The following is an 18784-nucleotide window of genomic DNA, read 5'->3' as shown; positions in this document are numbered from 1 at the left end:
AGCTGAAACTCCAGTACTTTGGCCACCTCATGCGAAGAGTTGACTCATTGGAAAAGACTGATGCTGGAAGGGATTGGGGGCCAGAGGAGAAAGGGACGACAGAGGATGAGATGGCTGGATGGCATCACTGACTCGATGGACATGAGTCTGAGTGAACTCCGGGAGTTGGTGATGGACAGGGAGGCCTGACGTGCTGCGATTCATAGGGTCCCAAAGAGTCGGACACGACTGAGCGACTGATCTGATCTTTGATTCATTAAAGCAGGCCCCCAGGGATCTTTGCTTGTGTATGCTTGCATTCAGAATTCTGGAACGTATTTGAAAATAATAACTGCATCTTTTTTTTCATACATTTTGTATGGTTTGGCTGACTTCCCCCTCAAAGTCTGAGTTAGAGTTTTCCTTAATTTGTGTGATGGGTTTTGGTCTCTTTGGATTCCAGTAAAAGCCCAGTTGTGGTTTGGAGGTACACACAGGGCTGTCACAGAATCGCAGCCTTTATAAAGCCCACAGGAAAGCCTTTGCTTGCCCTCTGGGCACATCCAGATTCTTAACATTTCTCGTCAGTTCTTCCTCTGTGTCCCTCAGGAGTCCATGATTCATAACCACTGAAATATTGAAATGCAGAATGGTTTGGAAGGATGAAAGCCCAGATGCCCTGCTGCTTGAAAATGGGTCAAAATAGATTCATCATCATACATTTTGCCAAGTCAGGATGTGGTAGAATTTTCCAAGAAAATTTTTATTTTAGCAAATTTTGTCTTGACTGTTGGGGTCAGTGTTCAAGTCAGTATACCTTTGGAAGAATGAAAGAAGACTGTTGATGGGCCAGGGGTGGGAAGGGGGGCATGACAAGGTGGGCACAGGAGATTCTAAAGCAGTCTCAGTTTCTGGGACCTTCTGGAGAAGAATTTCTGACCCATGGAAAGCAGGTTCTCAAGCAGTGCAGAACTGGGCCTCTGTATTTGTCACTGACTGATTGTCTAGATTACCAGTGTTCTTGGAAAGTGCAAGATTCTGCTTTTTGATATCTGTGTCTTCTCTGAGATAATCTGAGTCTGATATGAAAACAAAACAAAGGAAACCCTCATAAATCCCTAACTTAAAAGTTCCAGGGAATAAAAATAACTTTAGAAGTGTTTATATATCTTTAAAAAATAATAAGACCCTGATGCTGGGAAAGATTGAAGGCAGGAGCAGAAGGGGCGACAGAGGATAAGATAGTTGGCTGGCATCAGCGACTTGACGGACATGAGTTTGAGAAAGCTCCAGGAGTTGGTGATGGACAGGGAAGCCTGGCATGCTGCAGCCCATGGGGTCACAAAGAGTTGGAGACGGCTGAGTGACTGAACTGATTGATTTTTGGCAGTGCTGGGTCTTCGTTGCTGCACGTGGGCTTTTCTCTAGTGGCGGCGAATGGGGCTAACTCTTCACCGCAGTGCGTGGGTCTCTCATTGTGGTGGCTTCTCTTGTTGCAGAGCATGGGCTCGAGGCACACGAGCTCCAATAGTTGCGGTTCTTGGGCTTGAGAGCACAGGCTCAATAGTTGTGGCGCAGAGCTTAGTTGTTCCGAGACATGTGAGGTCTTCCTGGACCAGAGATTGAACCCATGTCTCCTGCATTGGGGGAATCCCAGAAGTATTTATATTTTGAGTGAACTTTATTAAAGAATAAATACTAACTACTGGTCCTCTGTGTGTGCATGTGTATGGTTTTTTTCCCCAGCCTACCTTACGTGCAGTATTTTGGAGGTGTCTCTGCTCTAAGTAAACAACAGTTTCTCAGCATCAATGGATTTCCTAATAACTACTGGGGCTGGGGAGGTGAAGATGATGACATTTATAACAGGTAAGAGTCACAACTTAGATCTCGTGCTTCCCTGTCTCCCTTCACTTCTAGTTTTTCTATCCATGCTTGGTTATTTTGCAAGGATTGACCCTGAGGAGAGATGCAATCCCCACTGAGCCTGAATTCTTAGGTGAGCCCTGCTGTAGATGCTCCAGGTGATAAAGAGTGTCTTAAGAGACACACCATGAGAACCCTTAACGAAACTGGAAAGCATCTGAAAATAAGCATGTGTGTAACTCTGATGTGCACTTGAAGGTTTTAACCTACCTGCATTAGGAACAAAAACAACAAAAAACGCAACCTGTACTCACTGCTGTATTTAAATGGATAACCAGTAAGATCCTATTGTATAGCACATGGGACTCTGCTCAATGTTATGTGACAGCCTAGATGGGAGGGAAGTTTGGGGAAGAATGGATACATGTATATGATGTATAGCTGAGTCCCTTCTTTGTCCACCTGAAACTATGGTAACATTTTTAATTGGCTATACACCAATACAAAAAAAATTTTAAAACATTAAAAAGTATCTTTAGGAAAACTAGCTTCTGTGATTTTTGCCTTAGCCTTCTGGAAAATGTAAAATGAGAAACATGTGAAGGGGTGAATCACACGACATGGCCATCCACACCCTGGGGCTCTTCATGAGTTGGTAAAACTTTATTATGTGAGTTGTCATCACAGATGGTAAAAAAAACCATCTGTCAGTGGCATTTGAAAGCACATTCTGCTTGGTTTTTCCTGGCAGTGGAATCTTCACCCCTGCTGGATGTAGGCAAAAAGCACCTTCTCCCTCTGGGAGCCAACCTGAACTTGCCACTGAGTTTGAAACCAGAATACCCCCTGGTGCCTTCCTGAACTGGAGTACTTTAATTTCATCATTAACAGAAGATGTCTTTCAGAGCTGCATCCAAGTCACTTAAGATTAGCTTTGCAGCATAGACCCAAGTCTTTAACACAGTCCTTGAAGAAAATTTGAATTTTAGAGATTGATTATCAATATGCAGAACACTGGGCCAGGCAGGACCGGTGGGGAGGAAGACACTGAAGCCCTGAAGAGGGATTCCAGACAGAAACAGACCTCCTTTCACAGCACCGCACCCATGCGGGGCCCCTGTGACGGTGTACAAGACTGACGTGCTGCACAGACCTGAGTGATCAGAAAAGTCTCCAGGAGGGAGCCCTGAGGACGAACTCCTGAGGGTGGGGGAACAGAAGCATCAGTGGTTATGGAGGAGCTTTCTGTCCTTTCTTTAAAAAAAAGTTTTTAAAATTTTTAAATTGAGGTATAGTTGATGTACAATGTATGTTTCAGATGTACAACATAGTAATTCACAATTTTTAAAGGTTATATTCCATGTATGGTCATTATAAAACTTTGGCTATAGTCCCAGTGCTGTGTAATATATCCTTGTGGCTTATTTGTCGTACGGGAAGTGGACATGTTAGTCACTCAGTCATGTCTGACTCTTTGCAACCCCATGGACTGTAGCCTGCCAGGCTCCTCTGTCCATGGAATTCTCCAGACAAGAATACTGGAGTGGGTAGCCATTCACTTCTGCAGGGGATCTTCCCAACCCAGGGATCAAACCTAGGTCTCCTGCATTGCAGGCAGATTCTTTACCATTTGAGCCACCAGGGAAGCTATATTTATCTTATACGTAGTGGTTTTTACCTCTTAAACCCTTATGCCTATCTTGCTTCTCCTCCTGGAGCAGTTTTCCTGAAAGGTAAAGAACCTAACTCTTACTCTGTACCAGCTTGCTTTTGCTAGGCCCTAGCTCAGCACTGAGGGAGGCCGGGCTGGGAACCTTTAAGTCACCTCAGACCAGCCATTTCTGCCTCTCGGCTTAGTGTTGTATTCTTCCTGTCAAGACTTTGGTTGGTATTCCTCATTCCTTTCTCCTTCAGAACCCACACAGAATCTTCCACTGTGATCTGGCTGCCTCTAGTCTTGTTCCCCGCTTTCCATTATTATACTGCCTAACAGAGAGACTTCCCGTTGGCCAACTCTGTGTATGGTGTTGGGAAACACAGCATATAGTGAGCTCTCCATATCTGCAGATTACACATCCCCACAGATTCAACGCACCTTCAATCAAAAATATTCAGGGGGGGAGAAGAATTCCAGAAAATTCCAGAAAACAAAACTTGAAATCGCTGTGCACCTGAAACTATTTCCATAACATTTACATTGTATTTATAACTCTCTACATATCATTCACACTATATTAGGTATTATAAGTTATCTAGAGGTGATGTAAAGTATATGGGAGGATGAGGACGTGCATAGGTTATATGGAAATGCTACACATTTTACATAAGGGACTTGAGCAACCACGGGGAAGGAGGTTGTCCAGGAACCGATCCCCTGGGGATACCAAGGGATGACTGTGTTATATCCCTTTCAGACATTGGCCCTGTTCTGGGAGATGCTCTGGAAGGCTTCCATGATACAGTCTCTGCCCTTCTTTCCTGCTTCACCTCTGGCCACTTCCTACCCCAAACTTTGATGATCCCAGAGGGCACTACGCTTGCTCTCACCTCCCTGCCTTTGCCTGTGCTGTCCTGACTGCCCAAAATGTTCTGGCAAACACCCACTCATCTTCAGGGCTTGGCTCTGCCCAGTCTAGATCAGGTGGAGTTGGTTGCTTCTCCCTCTGTGCTGAGCATCCCCACGCCCACCTCCTCCCCTTCGTCCTGGCCCCTATGGCCCTACGTTCTAAGCATCCACATCATAAATTCCACGAGGGCAGACACCCCCAGTGCCTGGCACAAGATAGTCCCCCCACAAGATCTAGAACCAAGGGTAAAAGGTTATGAGGAAGGGGTGTGAGTTTTAACTGCTGCCTGTACACTGGGCTGGGGTGTGGGTTGGTGAGACCAGCTGGCAGGATAGGATGGTAGACGGGACCAAAGTCTTGCAGCTGGGGCTGTGGGACCTGGGTCTTGTGGCAGCTCTGTGATGACCACTTGTCCCTTTGCTCCTTACAGATTAGCTTTTAGAGGCATGTCTGTGTCTCGCCCAAATGCTGTGATCGGGAAGTGTCGGATGATCCGCCACTCGAGAGACAAGAAAAATGAACCTAATCCTCAGAGGTGTGTTCTCTTTTATTCTCTCCCCTGTGTGTGTTTCCTTCCGCCTTCAGGTGGGGCTGGCTGCAGGAATGGGGCTCTGGAGTGGGCTCTGTGCCTCAAGGGAAAACAGGTTCTATCCACAGGGCAGGGTTGGAGTAGGAGGGAGGTGGTGGTGGTGGTGGTGATTTAGTCACTCAGTTGTGTGTGACTCTGCGACCCCACGGACTGTAGCCCACCAGGCCCCTCTGTCCATGGGATTTCCCAGGCAAGAATACTGGAGTGGGTTGCCACTTCCTTCTCCAGAGGATCTTCCCGACCCTGGGATTGAACCTGCATCTCCTATATTGGCAGGTAGATTCCTTACTGATGAGCCACCGGAGAAGCCTAGTAGGAGGGAAAAGGGGCCATTAAAGTACACACATTTAAAGTTTTGAGTAAAGATTTTTGTTTTGGCTTCAAACCCTTTGTCTGTTTGTTCCTTATAGGTTTGACCGAATTGCACATACAAAGGAGACAATGCTCTCTGATGGTTTGAACTCACTCACCTACATGGTGTTAGAGGTCCAGAGGTACCCGTTGTATACCAAAATCACAGTGGACATCGGGACGCCGAGCTAGCATTTTGGTGCATTGATCAGAGACCTGAAAATGGCCAGGGACCTCTGCTGTGTCTCTGCCTGTGTGCTGGGCTGGTCCCTCTCATTCTCACAATCAGTGATAGGCCCTCTCTGCTCATCATTCAGACGCCTTTCCGGACGACCAGGACAAGTGGGATATATTGCCCCCAACTTGGCTCAGCATGTGACTTGTCAGCCCCACGAGGTGTATGTAAGCATAGAAACCATCAGCCTTTGGAGGCTCTCGGCATGTTCATGGTTCACCCCAAAGAATCAAAGCTGTGCACAGCTCCAAATCTGGTGACTGTGGGACTCATCCCCAGCAAAAAAAAAAAAAACAAAACTGCTAATTTGTTGTGATATAGGTAAGAGTTTTGCTTTAAATCATGGTATTCTTACTTTGTGAAAAATTGGAGAGTGCTGCTGAAATCGGATTGGTGTGGTGTTTTTCCATTGTCGTGTTTTAACAGAAAAACACCCAGTTTCAACCATTCTCATGTTATCACCCCCAACCCTCGACCCTCTCTCCATGATATGCAACTATTACAATCACTGTGTGTGTGTATCTTTTCTTAGCAAAAGAATTTTAAAACTTGAGGCTTGAATTCCAAGGCCACTTTAGCCACCAGAGCAAAAGCCTTGGGTGTTCTCACAGTCAGTGGCCTTTCTCCAAATGTCTGATTTCTGAATGTAAATCCTTTTTTTAAATAGCATTTGTAGTATTTTAAAGAAAGAACAAATCAGATCCTCCTTATGGTCTAGCTTGATTTTTGTGTTGATCCAGAATGGCATAGTCTTTAGTCATGGCAATTTATTTTTCTGAGCATGCTATATAAACTTGAATTTCCTATGTATTTTTATTGTGTTTTACATGTGGGGATGGGGATTGAGCATTTTTTAGGGGGAAAAATAACGTATGCTGTAGTGGCCCCACATGGGCTTCGGATGGAGCTGGCAGGCCAGGTTTTCTGAAGAACATAGACATCTTTGGGTCCTTCGGTGAGAGCTAAGGCGCCCCATGAGCGCTGTCAAGCTGGACTCTGCGGGGGAGGCAGACATCTTGGCCTGCCTGGCAGAGTTCCCCACCTCGCCACCTCCCTGCCCTCCCCAGGTGGGCAGGGCCAGGGAACAACCCCCACCTCAGACTGATCCCAGCAACCCTCTTAGGCCCCAGGCTGTGGAGCTGGAAATGACAGCCATCAGATTGTTTACTGGCCTTCCATCTGCCCCCGGGGGCTGCCTTCCAGGCACCGTTGGCTGAGCTGCCTGGCCCACCTTGCAGGACCGGTTTTCTGTCCTCCTCCTCTTCCTGCCTCCCTTGTGCTGCCTTTCTCTTCCCTCCCTCCCCCTTTTTGTTCCATTGCCTCTTGCCTGTTTCCTAAAACTGGCCTGTGGCACTCAGGGTCAAACAGACTGTCCATTCTCCAGCATGAATGTGCCTTTTAATTAGAGATCTAGAGAGCAGTTCAGCTGAACACACCCACATTCCTCCCACGGCCACTCTGGTGCCGAAAGCGTCCCATCCCCCCTCAGGTTTTAGCAGGTGCTCCTACCCCAGAGAGGCCGACTCACAGTGGATGTCTTCCCCAAGCCCACCTCTGCTGCTGGAGGTTTTATTTAGCCTGCCTGGGTGAGATGCACAAGGCAGTTCCTGCCACTGGGCACGAGTGCTGGGTCCAGGCTGGGCTGAGGGCTTAAAATTCAGCTTTCTAATCCCAGGGTTAACCTTTCAGCTGGGGGCAGCCTAGAAACCAGCCCTCAGTGTGGACGCTGAACTGGTGCCTGGCCCCAATCATACCTGTGCCTTTATTGCTTTGAGCATCTCATGCTATTACCTGGTTCTTTTTCCAGAAACCTTTGTGTTGGTTACAAATTATTTTCCACTGTAGCTGGGCTATGCAAAGAGTATTCTGTCTGTCAATTCCCCACTCCTTAATAACGATGTTGTTCAAGCCAGGAATAGCCCTGACAGGAAGCTTTGGGAAACGCAAAGAATGAAGACCTCACTTTCTGTTCCCAGATCCTGACTTTTCCAAAGTGCCTTAAAAGAAAGGAGACAAGTATCCTGGGTGGTAACCTTTTTGTTACTTTACTTTTAAAAATTAAATTCTGACTTTTTTTTTCTTTTTTGTTTTCCTATTACATTTTCTTTCATGTTCCATTGTAATAGTCAAATCTGTGGTTCATTCTCAGGACCACCGGAGACGCTGCTTCATCACCCATTCCCCGTTTGCTCATCTCCTGGTGCGCTCATGGGGTCCACCTGGGCCCAAGGTTAAGCCTAGCCCTGGTCTGGTTCATCAGATGCTGCAGTGCTTACTTCCTCCCTGGGGAGTTGAGTACTGAGGGTTCAGGAGCATTTCCTTCACCTGGAAGTTGTCACCATGATATTGTCACGTGCCCTTCTCTGTTTCTGTCCATTCTGTTGCTGGTGACCCTCTAAGGTGGCCTTTGGGAAAGGTCAGAGGGCAGAGGTGGCGCAAGAGGGTAAAGGAAATGCTGGTGCTGCCCCCTCAGGGCCTCTGCTGACCAGTGGTGGGGGGGTGGGCTGGAGGGAGGGGAGCCTTCCTGTCCTAGAGACCTGTGTGCTGTGTATTTTGATTTCCCATGTACACAAATGTATGTATTTACCATTGTAAGTGGGTGAATGTCTGACGTTGGTGTTCAAAACAGAACTGTATTTTTGCCTTTAAAATCCAGTAATATAACGTGAATAAATGACCCTATCTTTGTAACGGCAGGTGGTCTCTCTTCTGATGTAAGGGGTTAGGTTCCTCCAAAGCTGGAGGGCAGTGATGGGGGCTGCCTGCTGGGAGGGTCTGAGGAAAGCGGGGCTGTACCTCCTCTGCCTGCCTCACTGTGTTGGGGGCAGAGCTGGGGGCTTGGGTGAGGGGAGGAGATATTATCTCACCTGCCTAGGATCACACGCACCTTACTGGAATCAGCCGTTTCCCCATTTGAGTCTCATACGGATATCCGTAAAATGGGAATAGTAACACACACACTTTCTGAGGCTTAAAAGAGATGTGTCAAATACAGCGATAGGCACGTCACAGGTACTTACACATAGCTGCTGGGGACCCTTCAGAGAAAAAGTTTTCCCAGCAGTTTTCTGGCTCTGTTCTGTTTTCCACACAAGCCAGCGTGTTCTCAGAGCCGTTTACACAAGGTGTTCGCAGCTTAGCTTAGGTCAATACGCTTTCTTCTCAGCCCTAGGAAATCTAACCTGGCACTACAAAAGGCCTTAGCTGTGCCCCAAGGACTTGAGACAGTAAGCACCTTGGACACCTCCTCCAGTGCTCCAGATCAGGCACTGCGGCCTCTGACATGTGGCTTTGATTGAATTGGCTTCTGGAAGAAATGGGCCAGAGAAAACCAGTATGCAGGAGAGGTCACCCCCACGCTGTCCAGGCTGAGGGGCCACAGGCCCTGCTGGATGGAGTTGTGATTGTGGGACCAGCTGGGAAACAGAGCCAGAAGGACAGCCGTCTGAAGCCCCACCAGGGCCATCTGGCCGTCTCCACCCATCCCTGTGACTCCTGGAAGGAGCCCTCGTAGCCTCAGGCTTGAGCAGTGGCTGGCACTCAGATCTGGCTTTCTGACCAGACTCCTTTGGACAGAGTGCTGCCTTTACAGGGCTTTGCAAGCTATAAGGTCTGGGTTAAGTGGGGCACCCTTCCCTCTCCCAAAATACATGGACACCACCGAGTACTTAGGAGAGGCCAGAATGTCTGTCTTTGAATCCTGTTGCTGCTGCTTCCCAGTTTCACGACCTTGAGTGAGTGACTTAGCCTCTCTATGCCTCAGTTTGTTCATCTCTTTAATAGGATAATAGTACTTCTTTCATAGGATTGTCAGAAAGATCAAGTGAATTAATTTTATAAAGCACTCAGACCACATCTAGCTCATAATAAGCATTATGCCCTTTACAAATATTTGTTAAATTTTAAAAGTGCAGGTACACATGCATACCAACATGTACATAGACTGCTGTGTACATGGTACCCACATATACACATGAACACACCAGGTGTGCTGGGGATCTTTTTCCTCTTCTAGGGCGCATGTCTGGGACTTAACTGTGTGGCAGTTGGGTGAATGGATCTCAGGGTAAGTGACCACTTCTCTTCTGGAGACACCCGAGACCTCAGCAATGCTATTTCCCCACCCCATCCTGCCTGCCCTGACAGAAGGTGTTTGGAATGGTGGCCTTGGCAAGGGAGCGGGGCTCAAATCCTGTGTTGGTGTGCTCTAAGGCGCCAGGAAGATGGGAGGAAGAGGGCCAGGGCCAGGCTCCTGGGGTAGCCATTTCCTTGAGAAGTGCCCTTAGTCTGCTGCTTCACCTGGGACCCAAACCAAGTCTGAGCCAGGGCAGAGCCCAGTAGCCGTGGGTGTGGATTTGGTGGGTACCAGTCTTGCCCCCCATAGAGTACCTCTTTTCCATGAGAGAATGTGACCTGGATGCCTAATCACTGACCCACAGATGTCCTTTAGAGGCAGGGCTGTGGTGCCCGTGGAAGTATATGAGTGAAACCTCCCTGGCAGGAGTTTTTGCTACTGGTGATAGAGGGAAGCTGTGTGTGGGGAAGATTGGGGGAAGGTGGAGGAAATGAGAAGATGAGCGAGTGCTAGGTGTTGCCAAGTCTCCACCACTCTCCTGAGCTCGCCTCCTCCTGTTTATTCCAGGAGGTGGGAGTTTGGACATTCCTAGGGGCTGATTTCTTCTTAAGAACTGGAACTTCTTACCCCATCAGAAAGGAAATGAGCTTTGCTAGCTGAGCCGGTTGTGCCAGATGAACCTTATTTCCTCCCCTGGCACGGTCCCCAGGTAGAGAACGTGGCCGCTGCCTTCATTTAGGCTCCAGGACCTGTCCCCAGGCTGGGCGGCAGAGGAGCCGGCAGGGTCTGAATGGCATGTGAAATGATAGGGTCAATGGACCAGAAAGCAGAGGACTGTGACATTCTCAAGATACTGGCACTTGAGCAAGTTATGTGCCAGGACACCAGGCAGGGGCCAGGAGGAGGGCTGGAGGAGGCCATACAAAGAGTGGTCACTATGTCTGGCCCTCTGATTTCCCACTCACTGGCTCACTCAGTTAAAGTCCGTTCCCCTCCCCGAGCCTCAGTTTGCTCTCCTGTTTTATGAATCTACCCCTGGTCTCCCCATAGTTTTTCCCTCCCCGCAGAAGGAAGTGCTGTGGTCTCGGGTTTCCCCTTGCTTCTGAGACTCACCCTTCATGCTGCCTTGGAGGAAGTTATTTTATCTGAGACTTTATTTGTAAAAATAGCAGGATCACCCCTGCCTTTCCCCTCTTCTCCCAGCATTGAGCATCACAGGATATACTTCTTTTTTTTTTAAGATTTTTTGATGTGGACCATTTTTAAAGTCCTTATTGAATTTGTTACTTCTGTGCTGCTTCTATTTCATGTTTCAGTTTTCTGGCCAAGAGTAATGAAAGAGGAGAGTGAAAAAGTTGGCTTAAAGCTCAACATCAGAAAACTAAGATCATGGCATCTGGTCCCATCACTTCATGGGAAATGGATGGGGAAACAGTGGAAACAGTATCAGACTTTATTTTGGGGGGCTCCAAAATCACTGCAGATGGTTACTGCAGCCATGAAATTAAAAGATGCTTACTCCTTGGAAGAAAAGTTATGACCAACCTAGATAGCATATTGAAGAGCAGAGACGTTACTTTGCCAACAAAGGTCCGTCTAGTCAAGGCTATGGTTTCTCCAGTGGTCATGTATGGATGTGAGAGTTGGACTGTGAAGAAAGCTGAGCACTGAAGAATTGATGCTTTTGAACTGTGATGTTGGAGAAGACTCCTGAGAGTCCCTTGGACTGCAAGGAGATCCAACCAGTCCATTCTAAAGGAGATTAGCCCTGGGATTTCTTTGGAAGGGATGATGCTAAAGCTGAAACTCCAGTACTTTGGCCACCTCATGCAAAGAGTTGACTCATTGGAAAAGACTCTGATGCTGGGAGGGATTGGGGGCCAGAGAAGAAGGGAACGACAGAGGATGAGATGGCTGGATGGCAGTCACCAACTTGATGGACGTGGGTTTGAGTGAACTCCAGGAGTTGGTGATGGACAGGGAGGCCTGGCATGCTGCGATTCATGGGATCACAAAGAGTCGGACATGACTGAGCGACTGAAAAAAAAAAAAAAAAATGTAGGCTCTTAACTCCCTGAACAGGGATTGAACCCTCACCCCCTGCACTGGAAGGTAAAGTCTGAACCACTGACCACTAGGGAAGTCCCACAAGATACACTTTTAAAACTCTACCCAGAAAAAGAAAAAAAAAATTCTACCTGGGATTTCCCAGGCAGTCCAGTGGTTAAGAATCCACCATTCAATGCAGGAGACAAGAGTTTGATCCCTGGTTAGGGAACTAAGATTCTACACACTGCAGGGCAACTAAGCCCACACACCACAACTACCGAGCCCTTGTACTGCAACTAAGACTTGACTCAGCCAAATAAATAAATATTTTTCTGAAACTTTTAAAAACAAAACAAAAATTTCTACCTGGAGGAGCAGGCTGGAATACTATTGCTTTTCTGTCTCCGTCTTCTGCCTGTGGCCCCTCCAACTTTGGACAGACTCCTGTCACCTGCTTCCCCTTGGGTTTTCCAGATTCAAGCTTCCTGATTATCCCATCGGCCCTGAGGGAGAAGCACAGGAGCCTCTGTAGTAGCCGTGTTTACCCTGCCATTACTCATAACACTGAAAACCTAAGAGCCACCATCAGTGGGGGCTGTGCTCAGTGAAATGAGGTGTGTCCAAACAAGGCGACCACTGAGCATGATGGAGTGGATCTGTACTTACTGATTGGAAAGAGGTCTGAAGGGAGAAGGCAAGCTACAGAATGGGATCTCCATATAAGACAGGAAATGCCTGAATAATTTAGTGCAAAAATTATTCTGTGATTGTTGGTGGGAGCAGATACACAAGCAATAAAATGGAAAGATGATCTCCTCTCTCTGCACCGCTTTTGCGGCCAGGCTCCAAGCCTAGGGTAACAGCCTTTAGTGTTTGGGGGCTGCCTGAGGGCCGAGGCCTTTAACAGGACCAGCCTCATTGAGAGAATGAGCTGGGTTGTCCCCAGGGGAGTTGTTCAGTTGTTCAGTCGTGTTTAGGGGCTTTACAGCCCCGTGGACTGCAGCATGCCAGGCTTCCCTGTCCTTCACCATCTCCCAGAGTTTGTCCCGGAGTTTGCTCCAACTCATGTCCATTGAGTGAGTCGGTGATGCCTTCCAGCCATCTCATCCTTTGCCACCCCCTTCTCCTCCTGCACTCCCAGCATCAGCATCTTTTCCAGGGGAGTTGCATTCCCTCAAAGTGCCCAGGTGTGGAAGGGAGACAGGTCCTCTTCCTCTGAGGAGGTGATGGAGGCCTGTGCCCTGTTCACCTTGGGCAGGGTAGGGGACGTGGCACGCTGTGGGGTTGTCCATGGAGGCTGGACAGGATCAACTCAGACTCAGAAGTTTCTATCAGTTCTCGGGTTTAGAAACATAAAAATTAGAACAGTTTGCTACTCTTTTCTGAGTGCCATTGAACATTCACACCTGTTACACTTGGTAATGTTAACCAACCAAAAAAAGTGGCGAGGGCGGGGAGCACTGTGCCCTTTGGCTCTGGAGGGGCAAGATTGGCCTGAGACACCTCATCAGGACCCTGGGAGGAGCAGGAAGTGAGGGGGATCTGGCTGCCTTTGGATCTCTGGCCCCAGAATCCAGGAGTCCTGTTGCTGGCACGAGAAGGCCCTGCCATCTGGATTTTCATGCAGACCCAAGCCTAGAGCTCTCAGAGATTCATTTCCGGGCCAGATGTGAGTGCTGGACGATTGGCATGTCCTCTGGGACCTCATCCTGCCTGGGAGGCATGTGCCAGGGAAGGGTGGGCACCAGGCTGTGACCAGTAAGAGTGCACTCCACTGCCTTGGAATCTCTGTCTGGTGGGGTGCCAAGAGCTGCATGCCCAGTCTTGCCCCCACTGCTGCTCAGCTCCATGGGAGCTCAGCCAGCTTGAGCTTCCTGCACTGAGAGACTGGACAGGGTGGGCCAGCAGCCATCATCTAGCTGGGGACTAGGGCCATCGGGGGGCTTTCAGAGTGCTCCCTCTCTGCGAAATGTCCTGTTGCTGTGGCTTTAGGGACTTTGCTTTTCCCTGACAACAGCAGCACAGGGACAGGCCAGCTCCCAGGCCCCAGCTCTGTGGTCTCCCACTTCACCGAGGGTCTGTAGTGATGGACAGAAGAGGAGGACCTGGCGAACTGCTGCTCCACTGTGACCCTTCACCCAGCTTCTCCCCTTTTGAGCACATCTGGCCCTTTGCCACCTCCTGTGCTGCACTGCTCATTACAATCATCCCCGTCATGAGAAACATAGGCTCGAGGCAGTCACGTAAGGACACAAGATCACACAGAGTTACTCTCTGATGCAGGAGTGCTGAGTCCCAGCCTGGGCTCTGTCCATGGAACCATGATCCAGCCACTCATCAGCTTCAGGGGCTTGTCCTCCACAAAACAGATGGAAGCCCGAGGCTGGGGAAGGAGGGTGTCCCGCCTCAGCAAGAAGACAGGAGCCTCGCCTTGAGCCTCACTGCTAGTGTCACTAAGAGAAGTGCAGTATAGACCACGGGCTGGACCCAAGACCTGGTTTCTGTTTTGTGTGGTTTGGGTTCTGTTTCATTTTCCTTTTACAGTTCAAGAGGACTTGGGAAGCCAGTATACTCGGTGGCAACAGCTCCCTATGCCAGGGATATCATTGCAGCCTCCGTCTGGGAGACACACTGGAGTGGTTAACACTGAAATCATCCATGACGATTCAGGGGGCCTGGGTCATGGGTACAGAGAGGAGGGGAGACCCTTGAGAGCTGAGGGTCCACACGGACCTGAAGAAGTTGGGACTGCTTTTTGCCTCTGGAAGCATCGCTCTGGACGGCAAGAAACAGTCCCTTGTTCACAGACAGTACAGCTCCTTCTGAAATTAAAAGACGCTTGCTTCTTGGAAGAAAAGCAATGACAAACCTAGATGGTGTATTTAAAAGTAGAGACATTACTTTGCCTACAAAGGTCGTATAGTCAAAGCTATTGACTATTTTTCCAGTAGTCATGTATGGTTGTGAGAGCTGGACAGTAAAAAAGGCTGAGTGCCAAAAACTTGATGCCTTTGAACTGTGTTGGAGAAGACTCTTGCGAGTCCCCTGGACTGTAAAGAGATCAAACCAGTCAATCCTAAAGGAAATCAATCCTGAATATTCATCGGAAGGACTTATGCTGAAACAGAAGCTCCAATACTTTGGCCACCTGATATGAAGAGCCAACTCATTGGAAAAGACCCTGATGCTGGGAAAGATTGAAGGCAGGAGGAGAAGTGGACAACAGAGGATGAAATGGTTGGATGATCACTGGCTCAATGGACGTGAGTTTGAGCAAACTCCAGGAAATAGTGAAGGACAGGGAGGCCTGGTGTACTGCAGTCCATGAGGTCGCAAAGAGTCGGATATGGCTGAGTGACTGAACAACAACAGCTCCTTCATCCCAGTGCTCAGTCCTGCTCTTCCCCTGGGCTAACACCTGGCATCCAGGGGGCTCAGGACAGTGTTGTCCCAAGGCTCCTGGGGAAGTGCCGGAGGGCCGAGAGGCGGGCGGCTCTGCTGAGGCCTGGACTCCTACTCATCTCTCCCTTTTCCTTCTTGTCACCCCTTCTCCTCACTGTACACCCTCTGTCCAAAGGAGAGCAGCTGTCACCCCATTCCCAATCCTCCCAAACTTTCTTATCCAATGGCATTTTCCTAAATGAAGCCAGGGGCTGTATCCTGATGATTCATGATTTTTAGACTGTCTCAATCAAGAGTTCTAAAAAGCTCTGCTGGGTTTAACTTCATCAGACTCAGTTATTTCTGTTTCATGCGGTTTGCTCTGGATGGAAGCTGACCTGGCCACAATGAGACGTGGAATGGGGAGAGCTAACCTGCTGCTGAGGACGGAGGAAACCTCTGCCACAACCAATTTGTTGGGCAATGTCTCTCAGATGCCAGGCTGGGCCCTGCTGCCAGCTCGGAACACTCTGCCTCTGATTCAGGTGCTGGGGCTCAACTCCGTCTCTCACAGGCCCTGGACTTGGTGACTGGTGGGCCTGGCTGCTGAGCTTGGCTGTGCTGGCTCCATGGGGCCTGTGGGCACTCTCTACCTGGGACTTGCCCTGTCTTGCACGTTCACTGTCCACACCTTCCAGAAGATCTTTTCAGGGCTTTTCTTCATGGGAAACAGGGCCTGCCAGGCCTTTCCCTGGCTCGCTACCAATACTGAGTGAGCACATGTCTTACCACACTGCTGGAGTGACTGGCTTCAGGAGGATGAGACAGGAGAGGAAATTGAGGAAGGCCAGTGTTGACTGGAAGCCCAGTGTTGACTTGCTGGGTGACCAAGGCCATATCCTCTCTGGTCCCCATCCAGAAACCGGCTGAGAAGGATGTGAGAGCCCACTGGGGCTGCTGGCTGTGGTTCTAGGAAAACTCTTTGGGGTGGTTTATTCTTCCAGCCCTCTCTGCCTGTTTGAGGTTGCTGCTGGAGCACTTAAGCCAGAATTCAAGGCCAGAAACAAAAGTCCTCTTTGTTAGTCCAGGAACCAGGAAGGGGGAAGGTAAAAGGAAGGGTAGATCCAAGGCACCCTCAGGGTCAGGGTCCAGAGTCCAAAGGGAACTGGACTGCAAGCCTTCCCGGAGGGAACTTATGCTTTTCCTTCTTCCTTGTCTTGTCACCTGGACTGAAGCTGCAATAAATCCGAATTCAACTCACAAGGTGAAACACAAGACTTGTGCCCAGGGCATCTGGTGGCCAGGCTTCTGCTTTCTCACGAAAGTTCCACCAGAAAACCACCGCCACCATCACCACACTTGTTGAGATCCTGACTGAAATTATGATGAGTCTATGAAACCACTCAGGCTTCCTGGGTGACTCAGGTGGTTAAGCATCTGCCCACAGTGCAGGAGACTTGGGTTCAATCCCTGGGTCAGGAAGATCTCCTGGAGAAAGGCATGGCAACCCACTCCAGTATTCTTGCCTGGAGAATCCCATGGACAGAGGAGCCTGGTGGGCTACAGTCCTTGGGGTCACAGAGAGTTGGACACGACTGAGCCACTAACACTTTCACTTTTCTTTCTATGCACCACTATAAGGAGACTTAATCTCTTTTATCTAAAAAAGATAAATGTATTATAATCCTCTTTTGGTTAGGTCTTCTTTTTATTATTTTTATTTTTTGGCCATACCATGCAGTTTGCAGGATCTTAGTTCCCTGACCAAGGATTGAACCTGGGCCCAGGCAGTGAAAGTGCCAAGTCTTAACCACTGGACTGCCAGAGAACTCTGGTTTAGGTCTTCTTTATGCTTAGGGTTCTTACGCTTTTTTCCCCTAGGTATTTGGTATATTTATATTGTAATAAATAATGTTGTTGTTCTTTAGTCGCTAAGCTGTGTCTGACTCTTTGCAACCCATAGACTGCAGTGTGTCAGGCTTCCCTGTCCTTTACTATCTCCCGGAGTTTGCTCAGATTCGTGTCCATCGAGTTGGTGATGCCATCTAACCATCTTGTTCTCTGCCACCTCCTCCTTTTGCCTTCCATCTTTCCCAGCATCAGGGTCTTTTCCAATAAGTCGGCTCCTTGCATCAGATAGATAAAGTATTGGAGTTTCAGCTTTAGCATCAGTGAATATTCAGGGTTAATCTTCTTTAGGATTGACTGGTTTGGGCTTCCCTGGTGGCTCAGACAGTAAAGAATCTGCCTGCAATGCAGGATACCCAGCTTCGACCCCTGGGTCGGAAAGATACCTAGAGAAGGAAGTGGCTACCCGCTCCAGTATTCTTGCCTGGAGAATACCACGGACAGAAGAGCATGATGGTCTACAGTCCATGGGGTTGCAAAAGAGTTGGACACAACTTGACGACTAAACCACAACTTAAATAATTATCAGTACCTACTTAACTTGTTTCACTCCTATCCCTACGCTGTCTCAGAGTATTTTGAATCAGATACCTGACAATATGATATTTCATTGTCTATCACTAAAAGGTCAGTATTCTTTCTAAAACCCAAATATAATAATTAATAATAACTCCTTAATATCAAATATTCAGTCAGTGTTCAAATTCCTCCAGTTGTTTTATGCATGATCAGTCTGACTCTTTGCGACCCTAAGGACTGTAGCTTGCCAGGCTCCTCTCTCCATGGGATTCTCCAGAAAAGAATACTGGAGTGAGTTGCCATTTCCTCCAGTGGATCTTCCCAACCCAGGGATCGAACCCACATCTGTGGCTCCTGCATTGGCAGGCAGATTCTTTACCACTGAGCCACCTGGGAAGCCCCTCCAATTGTTTGGTATGTTTTTATATATATATTTTTTCAGAATCCTACCTTTTCTATTGAAGGGTATTTTCACTGGATATAGAATTGAACCTAGAAATTATTATTTTCTTTCAGTCCTTTCAAATAAAATTCCATTGATTATTGCTTTCCATTGTTTCTTATAAAAAGTTATTTATTAGTTTAATTGTTGCTTCTTTCTTTTTAATGGACTTCCCTTGTAGCTCAGCTGGTAAAGAATCTGCCTGCAATGTGGGAGACCTGGGTTCGATCCCTGGGTTGGGAAGATCCCCTGGAGAAGGGAAAGGCTACCCACTCCAGTATTCTGGGCTGGAGAATTCCATGGACTGTATGTATAGTCCATGGGGTCGCAGAGAGTCTGACATGACTGAGCGACTTTCACTTTCTTTCTTTTTAAGGTAACATGCCTTTATTCCTCTGGCTGCTTTTAAGATTTTCTTTACTCACTGGATTTGAGTAGCTTTGCTGTGATTTGGCTAGGTGTGGATTTGTACTTATTCTATTTGTATTTCCAGGACTTCTTGAATCTCTGGCTTAATGTCTTTTTTCCGCTTTGAAAAGTTTTCAGCCATTAAGCCTTCACGATTTGCTTTTATCCTGTTCTCTGTCTCTACTTCCTGGAATTTGAACTACTCACGTGTTAGATCTTTTTATCACACCTTTTATGAATTGTTCCTCTCCTGCATTTTTTATTCTTTTGTCTCTCAGCACTTATTTCTGGTTATTTTTAAATGACATTTTCCAATTCATGAATTCTTTCTTTAGCTGTCAGGTTGTCTGGTAATCCTGTCTGTGATTTCTTATTATTGATTATTAAATTTTAGTGCTAGAATTTCTGTATAGTT

The 18784-nt window shown here is 47.9% G+C and overlaps 1 protein-coding gene across 1 annotated transcript in view; it reads left to right on the top strand.

Moving 5' to 3' along the window:
• B4GALT1 (beta-1,4-galactosyltransferase 1) overlaps positions 1-8278 on the top strand; it is a 55621-nt gene extending 47343 nt beyond the window's left edge. The window contains exons 4-6 of the mRNA XM_027550002.1: positions 1726-1848; positions 4843-4947; positions 5412-8278. Coding sequence (XP_027405803.1) covers positions 1726-1848; positions 4843-4947; positions 5412-5544 — 361 coding nt within the window. The 3' untranslated portion in view covers positions 5545-8278. The remainder of the gene's footprint in view (positions 1-1725; positions 1849-4842; positions 4948-5411) is intronic.
• Positions 8279-18784: the final 10506 nt, after the last annotated feature.

This window comes from Bos indicus x Bos taurus, chromosome 8 (assembly GCF_003369695.1).
Source record: "Bos indicus x Bos taurus breed Angus x Brahman F1 hybrid chromosome 8, Bos_hybrid_MaternalHap_v2.0, whole genome shotgun sequence".
NCBI classification, from domain to species: domain Eukaryota; kingdom Metazoa; phylum Chordata; class Mammalia; order Artiodactyla; family Bovidae; genus Bos; species Bos indicus x Bos taurus.
The sequence above is the reverse complement of the archived record's forward strand: the minus strand, read 5'-3'. Positions and strand labels throughout refer to the sequence as shown.